Source organism: Gopherus evgoodei, chromosome 1 (assembly GCF_007399415.2).
Source record: "Gopherus evgoodei ecotype Sinaloan lineage chromosome 1, rGopEvg1_v1.p, whole genome shotgun sequence".
In the NCBI taxonomy this organism is placed as follows: Eukaryota; Metazoa; Chordata; order Testudines; family Testudinidae; genus Gopherus; species Gopherus evgoodei.
The window spans coordinates 304,829,392-304,842,540 of NC_044322.1; the positions used below are offsets into that span (position 1 = coordinate 304,829,392).

Sequence of the window (13,149 nt, forward strand, 5' to 3'; positions counted from 1 at the left end):
CGCCCAGAGGATTCAGGGGGCCTGGGGTCTTTGGCAGCTAGGGGCCCCTGCTTCGGCAGTAATTCTGCGGCGGGGGTTCCTTCCGCCCAGCGAGAGTTTTCCGGGGCCCCCGGAGCAAGTGAAGGACCCCACTCTAGGGGCCCCAAAAAACACTGGTGGGGGCCCCTGTGGGGCCCGGGGCAAATTGCCCCACTTGCCCCCCCCCTCTGGGCGGCCCTGTCACTAGCCAAGCTTGAAGGGTGGCTCTCATGCCCTTTACTCCCAGCTATATGGAAAACATCCCAGGTAGAGCCTGGTGCAAATACACAAATGTGTGTCCACAGCTGATCCACAAAAATTATCTGCAGATTTGTAGGGCTCTAGACTGGGGGCCAGGCTGAGGCTCCCAGGCATTCCCCCTGCTGGGATCTGGTGGGGAGTTGCGGACCCTCCACCTGCCCTCGGCCAGGCGGGGAGCCGAGGGGGCAGGGATATGGCCAGGGGCTGCTCTCAGTGCTCCCCCGACTCCGTCAGGTGGAGGGTCCGCCACAGGTACCCAGCTGGGCTCCACATCCACAGAAATGATCCGTGGATATCCATGGATATAAAGCGGATACCCGTGGATTTTCAGGGCTCTAATCCCAGGTACACAGCAGCCATCCTGCTAGGATTTCTTCTGTTCTCCCTGCCACATACCACTGAAGTATAGTTCCAACTATGTTTCGCAGATGCTGGGTGGAGGGGGAAATCGGACCAAATTGCCAGTTTTGGGGATCAGGAAGGACTTTCCCCCCTCAGTGGAAGTCTGGCAGGGTGTCCACTATGTGTTATCCATCTTTCTCATAACATCATGAAGGCCCAATTTTAGGTTAATAAGGATTAAGGCAGCACTTTAAAAGAATGTTTGTTTATAGGTGGAATTTGTCATTTCATTTCAAGTTGTGACTGGTGTCCTGCATGGGCAAGAGCCTGTAAAAATCAGCTGCTGAAGGAAAATATGAGTAAGAGACTCAAGAGATGGCCAATACACTGAGCTGACCTGTAGGATAAAGGGTCTTCTGTCTTAAGTCTTTGCAAATAGGGTACCCTCATTCTTCCTCACAGGGGAAGATGAGAGGCTCTGGAGATGAGCTAAATCCGAGGGATTATGCTGAAGAGTGCCAACCCAGAATAGTGATTATTGCTTTACTATGTCAGGGAAATGTGCTCAACTTCATTTTGAGAACATTAACTACCCAATAGGCTACATGAATCCAGAATTAAACTTCTCTGAGGTGCAAGTAGTATATAAAAATGTTAAACTGATAATCATTTTGCTTTAACATACTTAAAATATATATAAAGGCAGATATTTAAGACTGTAGAGGAAAAAAATACACAATTCCAATAACACCTTTAAAGGTAAATGAGATATAAATCAATTCTAGAAACAGGAAGTCAGACAACCTAAAACTAAAAAGATCAATCAAAAGTTACATTTAGAATATTGATGCTTCTTTTTACCTTTTTAGTTAAGTCCTTGCAGAAAGATAGATATTAGAAAGATTTTACTAAGAGCTATATATATATATAGTAGTATTTATGATGAGACAAATCAGTTACCTCTAGGAGGTGACCAGTCAGAGGTCTCCACAGAATCTCAATCCTATGCATGTTAACCAGTCCCGTTTCCAACAGTTTAGCAACAGCAAAAAGAGATGGTTCCTAAGTAAAATGGAATTTAAACACATGATTAGAGGTACCTAGTGCAATTTTAGAAATGTTCCCCTTCTTTTGATTTCCTGGTAAGATTTTTCCATTAATTATAGTAATTGAATTTAATAATTTATGGAAGTCACAGACCTCATACTGCAGCTAAATGGGACTGGGAGGTTTCCACAAATGCAGCAACAATATGCTATTACCAGCCACAAGGGGATAGGAAAAGAGACAAACACTCCCTTTTGATAACAGTTTTTTCCTTTTTTGATACACTGAATTTGCTTGAGTAGCATGAGTATTAAAATCCCAGCCAAAGCTCTCTCTCTTGCATAATAATTTTTTTAATGCTATCCTTCCCAACAGAAAAATCTTAACACACTTTACTAACAAAAAAATCTAATTTCTGTTCCATCATAACAGACTTAAATTAGAAACATATAAAAGCCAACAGTAGAGATCATTTTATCTAAATATTTAGCAAAGCTCGTATTGCTGTTATCCTACATTTAGGATCAAAGTTGTAAGTTCCTGAAGAAATGTGATCAATTTCCCATTCAATTGATCTGTGTACAAAACAGTAGCATTTTATGCTCAACTATAAAAAAAATTAACTATCACCACACAGTCAAATGCTGCCACATTACAATTATGCGGCAGAGTGCACTTTACTATTTCCCCTTAACGTGAAGTTCTGTGTTCTCATTTTTAGTTGATATTCCAACTATTTTAACTCAATTTCATTTCTTTGCATTTTGAAGTCCCCTCTCTCAGTTTTATAATTTTAGTACATCATAAACCAAAAATCATTTAGTCATTTTTGTATTTACTTCTCTCCTGAAAACATTACCATCAAAGCAAAAGAACAAGCAACACACCACCCAATACCACACCCATCAAGGGGGATCCTCACCCCTAAAGCTCCTTAAATATCTCTGGAGGGTAGCGGGCTCAGAAAGTTGTTCCACTTCTCTCCTCAGGACTCCCACGTAATGATGTGCTTTTTTTGTTTTAAACCAACACTGTCAAACTAGTTTTCAAGCATTTTAGAAGGTATTGGTTGAAATGGAAGATTGTAATATATCCCAGAGCATACCATGTCATTCCATAACATCCTAGCTTTCTGAAATCTACAAAGCTTTTAAAAACTCATCCATCTACAACCTGATTATTAATGGAAATGCTCAACATTGCTTAATGTTAGAAAACATGATAAAAATACTGCACAAAAGTATTCACAGAAGATTTAGTAGCACTGCCAATCATTAAGAACCAGAAAATTCCTTGTCTTAATGTGCTAATTTTATGCTCATATCATATGTAACATTAACTTATTTTGATATTAAAAAACAGTAATCTAGCTTAACAACAAACATGAGTCTGATGCCTATCTTACAAATACATATCTGAAAAGTAATAAAGTGTTCTATACCTTGTTATTTCCATAGGCCATTTCCATGGCTTCCAGAGACAAGGAACAAAGGGCATTTATTAAATGATGTAAAGACACGTCATCAAGGTACCTGAAAAATACCAGCTATCAAAACACTGTCTCCGCTGATACAAACAAATACTTAGATCATAAGAAGATGTCTCTTACTGTGAGCTTTCAAATAGTCTTGAAAGTATGTTGGATATAACTGGTAAATCAGTCATAACTGCTGTAGTTAGAACCTAAGGGACAGAAAAATGTATTTTGTAGATTTCAAGAGAAAGTATTGCACAATCATTATATTACAGAATGAACAATTATTCTTACTGTGCTGGGTCCTTCTACAGCTCTCCCGGGTTTTAAGGCACCTCCAACGCCAGGCTTTAAACCCAGAATCCATACGAGATGCTGAAATATAAAGTAAATTTAAATTAAAAGTAAAATATAAATTTCTAACGCAACTATAAAGATCGATGAATATAAAATACTATATTCGTACATTTGGAGATACCTGATCTCTAAATATTTTTCTGAGTTCCATAAGAAAAGCCTCATCAGTTTGTGAGAAGAAGCTAATACTTCAACTCTTTTAGAGAACAATCAGTCTGCACCTGCTCTCTCAGGCAGATGCAACAAACTAAGTTCAGAGGACAGCGCTGGAGCACTTCTTTATGTACATTAGAACATATAATGAGTAAAATACAATCTAAGCATATGTTGCCGTGTTCAAATCAATAATGCCCAAATCTTAGAAATCATAACCCACCCTGAATTATTATAATAAACAAATAAAAAAGCAATACATGCATTACCTACACCATACCTGTAGAGTAGCCAAGGCAAGTTGCCATGATGTACCAAGGACTGCTCCATGGCAGTGGGCCAAGTTAAGTAACGTCCTCATACACTGGATATTTTTTGAAGTCAGCTAGACAGAACATGTTACATTGTTATATTTATGTATTATGAGACATCAATGGCATTCCTAGTAAAATCACTAATCTTAAAAAATATTTAATGATATAGTAAATAAAAAACCTGCACTTTTGTGATACATCCATACCAGGGAAGTAACTCAACAGCTTTCAACAACTGGTCCCCCATTCCCAATTGAATAAAGGTTGGGAATTGCCTGACAGTGTAAACAGAGTCAAATTATTTTCAGTTTTATTTCCAGAAATTAGACACTTTGTTTCTCCAGATGTCTGACTTTTAAAAAAAAATGGATGTTCAATCATATGACCCTGTCTACATAAACCATTTTTAAACCATAGTTGAGGGGGACATTCATGGTCATGATAATGGGTCATTCAGGTGCACAAAGAGCCACAGTGGCCACCTCTTACATGATAACAGATCTTTCATGTCCACAGGTTCTCCCAGCTATGAAAAAATTAGGAGGCTACTTTAAGAAAAATAGGCCTCTTATTACACTAAAAGATTATCCATTATCTCTGCTACAAGAAAATACGCAAGAAAATTCCAGCTAGTCATAGTGAGTATGTTCAGTTCATTGTAGTAGTTAGGAATCACACAGGAAGAAACGGCTTGAGAGAGAATCAGATACAGAAAAAGGAAGCAATTCAACAGAAAAAAGTTACTTAGAAATTGTACTTTACCATTACTGTTCCCTGTGGCTGGAGAGCTAGCGGTTGCCCTACTGCCACAACTTGCTGGTGAGATTCACTTGATGGACTGATAATCTGAACATTCTGCCCCTGAATCGAATAAGCTAAAAACAAAGAAAAATCCTCATGTAAAATGCAGTAAATATTCTATTAACTTGGCTGCAAAAACATAAGTAGTAACTTTACTCACGAGTGGTCCCGTTGGGAACCTTGCAGGACTGAGCCCATAGGTTATATTTATAGCAGTGTCATTATGTCACTTTATTTTATAGATAAAAATAGTCTCTCACTTATATTTATTATTGCATAGGACTTGCAGCGAAACAGATATTTATCTTGAAAGGGAAACAGTCAACTTAAAAGGACCTCATACAATCTCACTTCTACCTGAAAAATGTGTACCTAACTATTGTTAAAAGTAAATAAAGGCTACTCACCAGTAACCAGTGTTTGAGATGGACTCTACACATCCCCACTCTTTGGATGTGCCAGCGTCGCCGCCTAGACAGTCCAAATGCACAGGAGTGGAAATGTGCAAAAGCCATTCAAAGAACACTACCCAAAATAATTATTAGAATGGGAAGAGATTAGAAAAAGGGATTTTGCTCTATTTTTTCTACTTCGTTTACTTTGTGCATACTCAGTTGCTCTGTCAGTCACCATTCCTTTTATGTGTGTCTTTTCCAAACACAAAAAGAGAAACATTTGAAAAATAAGAAAGGATTATAAAACCACTGAACTCAGAGAGGGATTCTGGAGATTAGTACCAGAAATTATTTTAATTTTTTCTTTAAACTGACTGGGATTCCAGGGTGATAGTTCCTTTTAAATATCAGATCATGAGAGTATTACTGTATTTTACAGAATGACAAACCACATGTCCTCCTTTAGTTTTATCTGCACTGGAGGATTTTGGTATTGTAAACACCACGATAAGCCATTTGTCATGCTTGAAATATACTTCATACCCACACTCAAAATGTTTCAAATGGTGCACAAGCATTGCCAATGCTGTTAAAACTGCATTTTCTCTGTGTATAGCTCATTGTGGTTACCATGAATTAAGTCACTCTGCACGACTGTAGCTTGTGTATTCAAAGTGAAAATACTGAAGCTGCACTATGCCTCCCAAGTACAGTGCTAGCGTCATAGAGTGACTGACTCCTCTAAGAGAAAGCAGGGCCATTGAACCAATGATTGAGTAGCTGCCTCCCAACTCGGGTTAAAAGGTGGCACATAGGACATATAAGGGGAAGAGAAAGAAGAGCAGGTGAGAGCTGCCCAAGAGTACAGACTGAAAAAGCAAGGAAAGGGACAGGTGACAGCTGCCTGGAAGCAGAAAGGAAAGGGGGGAGGTGAGAGCTGCCTAGGACAGACAGGAACTCTGAAGAGAGCAGAAAGCTCTGCAGGCCCTCCCTGGGAATAGGGAGGGATTGGCTAGGAAACTAGCAGAGGTGCTAGCCTGCTGGACTACTGTACATGTATTTGAATAAGTTATGCCCAGAGGCATGACTCTGGACTGGACAGTGAAAGAGACTGAACTTTTATTTTTTTTTTTTATACCTGGACTGGGGAAACAGACAGGTGCACCTGTCATGCTGCAGCCTGCCATAGGAAAGCATCTCAGGCAGGTCTGTCCTATTACAGCTGTAAAGATAATTAGTCCCTTTCTGCAACCAACCTGTGCAAAGACTATTGTACTCCTCACCACTTTGTTTTTAGCTACTGAAAATTCCTAAATTTAATTCATGCAATGGACAAAATACAATACATTCAATCTTCTTTAAAGAATATTTAACATTAAGCCTCATTAAAAATATTTTAATGCAATAACAATGCCATTTCATTTTACAAAATATATATTTCATACACTGAAAAATTCTGATACTGTTCATGTTTTTATAAAAATTGGTATAGTGCCTTTTAACTGTAGATTGCTACCCCCGGAAGCTCCTTCTTTGAGACCTGTACCGAGAACTATGGCATAGGTAACTACAATGCTGCATCTGCAAATTATGCAGCGATGCACTCAAAACACCAGCGCTAATATGCATGCAATGCATCATTATAAATTACAATTCAGTGGAACCATTACAAGTTGCAAATCTCCTGGTTAGTCAAAGCTTCTCTTCTTATTCTATAAGTAAGGCTGCAAGTGTGTCACGGAGGTCACAGAAAGTCATGGATTCTGTGACTTTTCGTGACCTCCATGACTTCTGCACCAGCCTCTGCTGGGGCTGTCTTGAGCCACCATGCCCCCCTCCTCGAGCAGCAGAGTTTGTGTGTGGGAAGGGGTATGGGGTTGTGGCAGGCTCTGGGCAGCACTTACCTGGAGGATTCCTCGAAAGTGGCAACATCCCCCTCACTCACTAGGCAGAGGCATGGCCAGGCAGCTCTGCATGCTGTCTCTGCCTGCATGAACCGCCCCCACAACTCCCATTGGATGTGGTTCCCGGTCAATGGGAGCTGCAAAGCCAGCGCCGTGGGCGAAGACAGTGCACCGAGGGAGCCTGCTGGCCTTGCCAACTCCCTCTCAGCACCAGCAGGGGTCCCGAGCCACACCCCACTGTCCACACTCCCCCACCCAGTACCCAGGCTGTCCTCCCCCAGCACCTGTGGCGCCCCCGGGCAGTCCCTCCAACTCAAGTTTTGGTCAGGTGTATATAATAAAAGTCATGGACAGATCACGAACCATGAATTTTTGTTTACTGCCCGTGACTTTTACTAAAAATACCCATGACTAAAACGTAGCCCTACCTATAAGTATATGATAGTCATAATATGACATGGCAGCTAATGGTCCCAATTGCAACATAGGCCAGATCATCCTCTCCTATGGAAAACCTCATGAAGGAAAGAAAAAATCGGAGTTTCCTCAGATCATTCCAAATGGGGGTGCGTATATTTCTGCTTTTGTCTCCCCAAGAAACATCAGTGGCTTCTTCCCTAGAAGCCATACATCTCATGGGATCTAACACAGGCACAGTGCCATCAACACAAGTACCCTGTACTTCCACATTGATTATGAAGGGTTCTTCCCCCACTAGTTGCCCAACAGGTGTGAGCTATATTTAAGACATGCTATTACAATTCCCCAGTCTGCAAATGTGTCTAGAAAACTTTTCGTAAGGAGAGGGACTATAGTGCATAGTGCAGCGATCTGTAGGAAAGCTTAAACAGCTTTAGCCTTCAACAATTTACAAGTAGATTTTGCATTATAGGTGGAAGGACTATACTACCTGTATTTGCAACCTGTATCTCCTCCTACCCCTGATCTATTGCCTGCTCATGCAAGGGCCCTCAACCTTGAGGCATTCCCTGGTGGGATTGAAGGATAGCAGGGGAGAGTAGAGAATAGTGTTGCTGTGGCAGCTAAACCCAGCTTCCATGAAAGTAGGAGAGGTTCCCTACCACTCACAGATGTGGAAAATATGATCCAACCCATGGAGTTACAAAAAATATGACTACTATAAACAGAGGTTATTTTGGACATATTTTTGTGCTCTGTAAAGACTCATACAAGAAATAATACTTATAATTTTCTTGAAAATATGAATGCTGAGTAAACTTTTCTGCACAGAATAAATAAGATCTTTTAGCAATTTTTTAAAATATAATTACATTAAAAAAAATAAATACTCAGAATGGATGGAGGCATGAGAGCCATTATATCTAGGATGCATCAATACCAGAAATGTCAGTTACACATCACTTAAAAAAAAAAAACACAACAAAAACCAAAAGCAGTTTTCTTTTTCAAAGTTTATAGTGGATAAATAAATCAAATTCTCAATTATGCGAAGTGTTGCACATGGGCAGGCTCCAGCACGTGCACAGTGGGGCCACAGTCACGAGTATCAATTTGAAGTATCAGCTTTTCCAGTTTCATATACCACATTGCCAAACATTTTATGCCAGCAGACAATAAAAACTTACATATGTTTACAGTCATGTCATGAAAAAGAAAAGTACTCCAAGTTTGTCATTGTGGCTTGACATTTTTTACATTAAGCATGGGTTAACGTAGCGTGCGAAGAAGACTAAATAAACAAATGAGTATACAATTTAGCCTTAATTATACCCTTACATTTGCTGGAGAGAGTTGTAGTTGTGCTGTTCAGTACGGTGAGGGAATAATGAGGAGGCAAGGAGCCCTTGCAAATGGCAGTGATAAAGGCATCTCTTGAAGTTACAAGACCCAGTTTTCCACAAAGTGCAGCCATGGTCAATTCTGCTTTTAAGATATTTTCTGTGGCAGCTTCATCCGTGCTGAAAAAAGTACAAACCGTTTCATAGAGACAAGTCAGATAGTCATTATACAGAAATAAGCAGCTGGTTAGAAGTATGATGGTAAAAGCCAGCAAGAATTCATATACAATACTGTCAACACTGAAAACGTCAAAGAGCAAATTTAACCAATTAAAAAAACATTTTGCAACTCTAATTCTTATTACATAGTTCTTCTATTCTGAATGATTTAGCATAAGGAGTGTAGAGTGGATGTGTAATTTTTTTAAATTAGCTTTCTACCATCAGAAGAATGTCTATGAGGAATCAAGAGGGTTTCTGGAAGAAAAATATCTAATTAAAAATATTGCAAAACCATAGCTACTAGTAAATAAATCCCTCAAGGGAAGTAATCACAGCTTTTATCCTTTAAGTGGTATCATTTCACCGTACTGAAAAATTCCAGCTGCTAGTGTAAAAATGATTAAATAAGTAATTAAAAGGTAAATCTTCAAAAATCTAATTTCATTGGGTCCCGATTTGAAGTCCTACTAAGAGGTGTGTATAAATGTAAATAATATAAAGATCCTATTCTTTTAATATTTACAAGTCAAACATTTTTTCTGTGAAATCTGGATACAAGGTGGTTCTCTCTAGACCAGGTCTGCACAACACGTGGCTCGCGGAGGCTCACTGTGCGGTCCGCGGGGGGATTCTAAATCCCGCACACACGGCGCTCTGTGGGCAGCCCAGAGCTGCGGAGAGCCCTGAGCCCTTTAAATCCCAGCCTCAGCCTGTGGCCGGGATTCAAAGGGCTCTGGGCTGCCCGCAGCGGCGGGGTGCCCTGAGCCCTTTAAATCCCAGCCCCAGCCCGCGGTTGGGATTCAAAGGGCTTTGGGCTGCACGCAGCGGCAAGAAGCCCTGAGCCCTTTAAATCCCAGCCCGCAGCGGCGGGGAGCTCTGACCCCTTTAAATCTCAGCCGCGGCCAGGATTCAAAGGGCTCACGGCTCTCCGGTGGCTGCAGGCAGCCCAGAGCCCTTTGAATCTCAACCCGGCTCCAGCTCCGGCGGCCAGGCTGGGGCTAGGATTTAAAGGGCTAGCGCTCCCCGCAGTGGAAGAAGCTCTGGGCCCTTTAAATCTCTGCCCCAGTCCTGCAAAGCTCCGGTTCCCCCGGCCGCCGGAGCCCCGGGCCCTTTAATTTGCCCCTGAGGGCGCCCAGCCACCTCTTCAACTAGGAGCCCCTGGTTGATTTAAAATAAAGTATCATCTCCCCACCCCCAACCTTCCTTTTTGGCCCACAGCTGTTTTGGTGGGGCGGCGCTGGGGAAGAAGGGTTTGTTTCTGCAGGGCTGGGTGGTGCTGGGGCAGGGTGTTTCCGGGGCCTGGAGGTACTGCGGGGGGTGTTTCCGCAAGGCCAGGGAGTTTTGGCCCTCAGCTGTTTTCTTTGGAGTAATGTGGCCCTCGCCACTTTACGAGTTGTGCAGGCCTGCTCTAGACATTTAACCACAGTTTTAGGAGTTGACCCAGAAGGAAGCTAAGAACATAAGAACATCCATTTAGGGTCAGACCAGTGATCCATTTGGCTCAGTCTCCTGTCTTCAAACAGTGGCCAATGCCAGATGCTACAGAGGAAATGAATACAAAAGAATAACTACTGAATGATCCATTCCCTGTTGTCCACTCCCAGCTTCTGGCACTTAAGAGACTTAGGACACCCAGAGCATGGGGCTGCATCCCTAAGCATCTTGACTAATAGCAACTGATGGACCTATCCTCCACGAATTTATCTATTTTTTTAATCCAGTTATAGTAGGAGCAAAAGGTTTAAATTTTAAGATGTATAAAATTTTTACTGAAAAAGATGTTAAGAAAAAAAACCCAGAAAAAAAATTGGAAGACATATTGGTACAAAGACACTGATCAGGATGGGAGTGTCTCTATAACTGAAAGGGAATTCATCTTCAATTTGTCTAGCTCATAACAATTTTTTTTTTAATAATATAAATTAGTTTATAGATGGCATTTAACTCTAGGTAAAATCCATCTTATTTTTGCTACTTGGAGTGTTTGGGGGGGAAAGGGGAACATACTTGCACATGTGGTGGTTGTGTCCTGGAATTTGAGTTTGGGGAGGAAGCTTTTAAATAGTTTCATCTTACGACAAAATGTCAGCTTCCTAGAGATCCCTTCATTTGCTCACTTAATGCTCCAGTAAAGGATACATGTTTTAAACAGAATGACAATTATTTTTTTTTTATTGTTAGCAGCTCCAGGAGTGATCCCTGACTCCTATGGAATTGTGGTGTAGTAAAATATGGACTGTCCTTGTAATGCAAAAACTTTCACACTAACTATGTACACAAGAGAAGCACCAAAAAGAGAATAGGTATTTAGAAATTTGGGTCAACTTTTTTAGCAAGAACAGGGTGCCCCAGCCATCAGGCCAGAATCTTCAGCCAGTTTTTTTGTATATTAACCTGATCCTGGTTAAGTTATAAGTAACGTACAATATAGTATGTTAAAGTTTTATTGTAACTTGGCCTTAATGAAAAGTTGTAAAAAAAATAATAAAATTCTCTGATAAAATGATTTCTCATTCCACATAGAACTAGGACTTATGTTAAATTTTTAGGGATCATCAGAAAGATTATTCCTGCAAGGCCAGATTGTCCTTCCTTAAATCACAATCACCACAATCATTCATTCCCCATTTCCTGTGAACAGTTTCTTCGCCCAAGCCAGCTAACTAGACAACTTTAAAAAAAAACAGTTTTGGACAGAATTGTGAACATAACCAATGAAGATCAGCAAATATTAACATAGAGTGAGTACCTGGCATCAAGAAGCAGTGACAGCGCAGCAAGAAGACCACACCAACACGCATTCACCATTTCCTCCCAAACAGCTCTGTTAACTTAAAAAAAAAAAAAATTTTATAGTGCTAATAGATTCTGGAAGTTTATTAAATAACTGTTGTGCATTTGTCTGTGCAATAACAAATGCACAAATGCTAGCTGTTAGATCTTTTTTTAAGGTTAGTAATGTATAAGCCAAAATTACTTTTATATTCTCCTAAACAAAAAAGTAGTTACATTTGAGAGAAGATTGCTGAAGTGAAAATATCATCCATGCAATCATTAAAAATTAAGGAAACTGCCAGTTAAGTCACCAATCATTGCTCTCTGACTCCTTACCTTTTTAACAAATTCCCTTGCATTTTCACCCTATCACCAAGGCTAGGATTCTGTCACAGAGGTCACGGAATCCGTGAGTTTCATTGAACTCTGTGAATTTTGCGTGGCGGCTGGAGCTCCCAGCCTCAGCGGGGAGACCCAGCGCAGCTGTCCAGCCACGGTCGGTGGCTTCGCTGCATCTGCCCAGCCACAGCGGACAGCCAGTGGATCCCCTGCATCTGCCCAGTTGATGGACTTGAACATTATCCATGTTGTTTTTTCTCCCATCCTGCCCCGACTTTTGGCATGTCACAAAGGTGCATCATGTCAGGTATTCCTGTGGAGCCATGGCAGCAGCACCATGGAGAGCTCTGGATTTGTTGACGCCCTGGCCCATCCTGATGATATGCCCCTAACTCCCATAGCTGGGAAAGCAGTACTGAGTGTTGACGCTTAGCATGGAGGCATTCTGCTCCCTGCAGCATTACTGCCTCAGCTTCCTGGCATACTAGGCAGCAGTACCATCGGAGCCCTGTCTTTTTGTGCCCAGGGAGTAGGCTCAACACCACTCCTTGTACTAATCAGCTCCCTGTATCATTGCTGTTTCTGCCTCTTCCCCTATGTTTCTAATTAGGCTCCCTTTCCACCCTCCCTACTCATAGCCCCATTTAACTTTTGTTTCTCTGGAACCTCCATCTTGTCCTCTGCAGCCAGAGATCTCCTTCTCCCAGCCATATATCCTACCATCCCAATACCACTATTGACCAGGATGTCTCCCTGACCTTCCAGGGTTTCTGTGCTATGCCGAGTTGAGGACTCAGGGAGGCAGTAGGTAGTCGTGGAGAACAGAACTAACTAGTAGAACTTGGTCTATTGCCTTTTTCTTGCACAGATAAAATAGTATATAGCAAAAAAGGAAAATAACTTAAAATTGAAAAAAAGTGGCTTATGTCTGAGATGTTCTAAGTGTGAAACAGAGTGCCCACAAGTCAAGGGTTTCTAGAGACTGGC

General features: G+C 41.2%; 1 protein-coding gene across 7 annotated transcripts in view; it reads right to left on the bottom strand.

Moving 5' to 3' along the window:
- MON2 (MON2 homolog, regulator of endosome-to-Golgi trafficking) overlaps window positions 1-13,149 on the bottom strand; it is a 171,524-nt gene that overhangs the window by 80,385 nt on the left and 77,990 nt on the right. For all 7 annotated transcript variants that reach the window (XM_030548859.1, XM_030548858.1, XM_030548857.1 and 4 more), the window contains 8 exons: window positions 11,798-11,879; window positions 8,825-9,006; window positions 4,729-4,841; window positions 3,933-4,037; window positions 3,437-3,517; window positions 3,278-3,351; window positions 3,110-3,200; window positions 1,582-1,683 (listed from right to left, as the gene is read on the bottom strand). In XM_030548859.1, coding sequence (XP_030404719.1) covers window positions 1,582-1,683; window positions 3,110-3,200; window positions 3,278-3,351; window positions 3,437-3,517; window positions 3,933-4,037; window positions 4,729-4,841; window positions 8,825-9,006; window positions 11,798-11,879 — 830 coding nt within the window. The remainder of the gene's footprint in view (window positions 1-1,581; window positions 1,684-3,109; window positions 3,201-3,277; window positions 3,352-3,436; window positions 3,518-3,932; window positions 4,038-4,728; window positions 4,842-8,824; window positions 9,007-11,797; window positions 11,880-13,149) is intronic.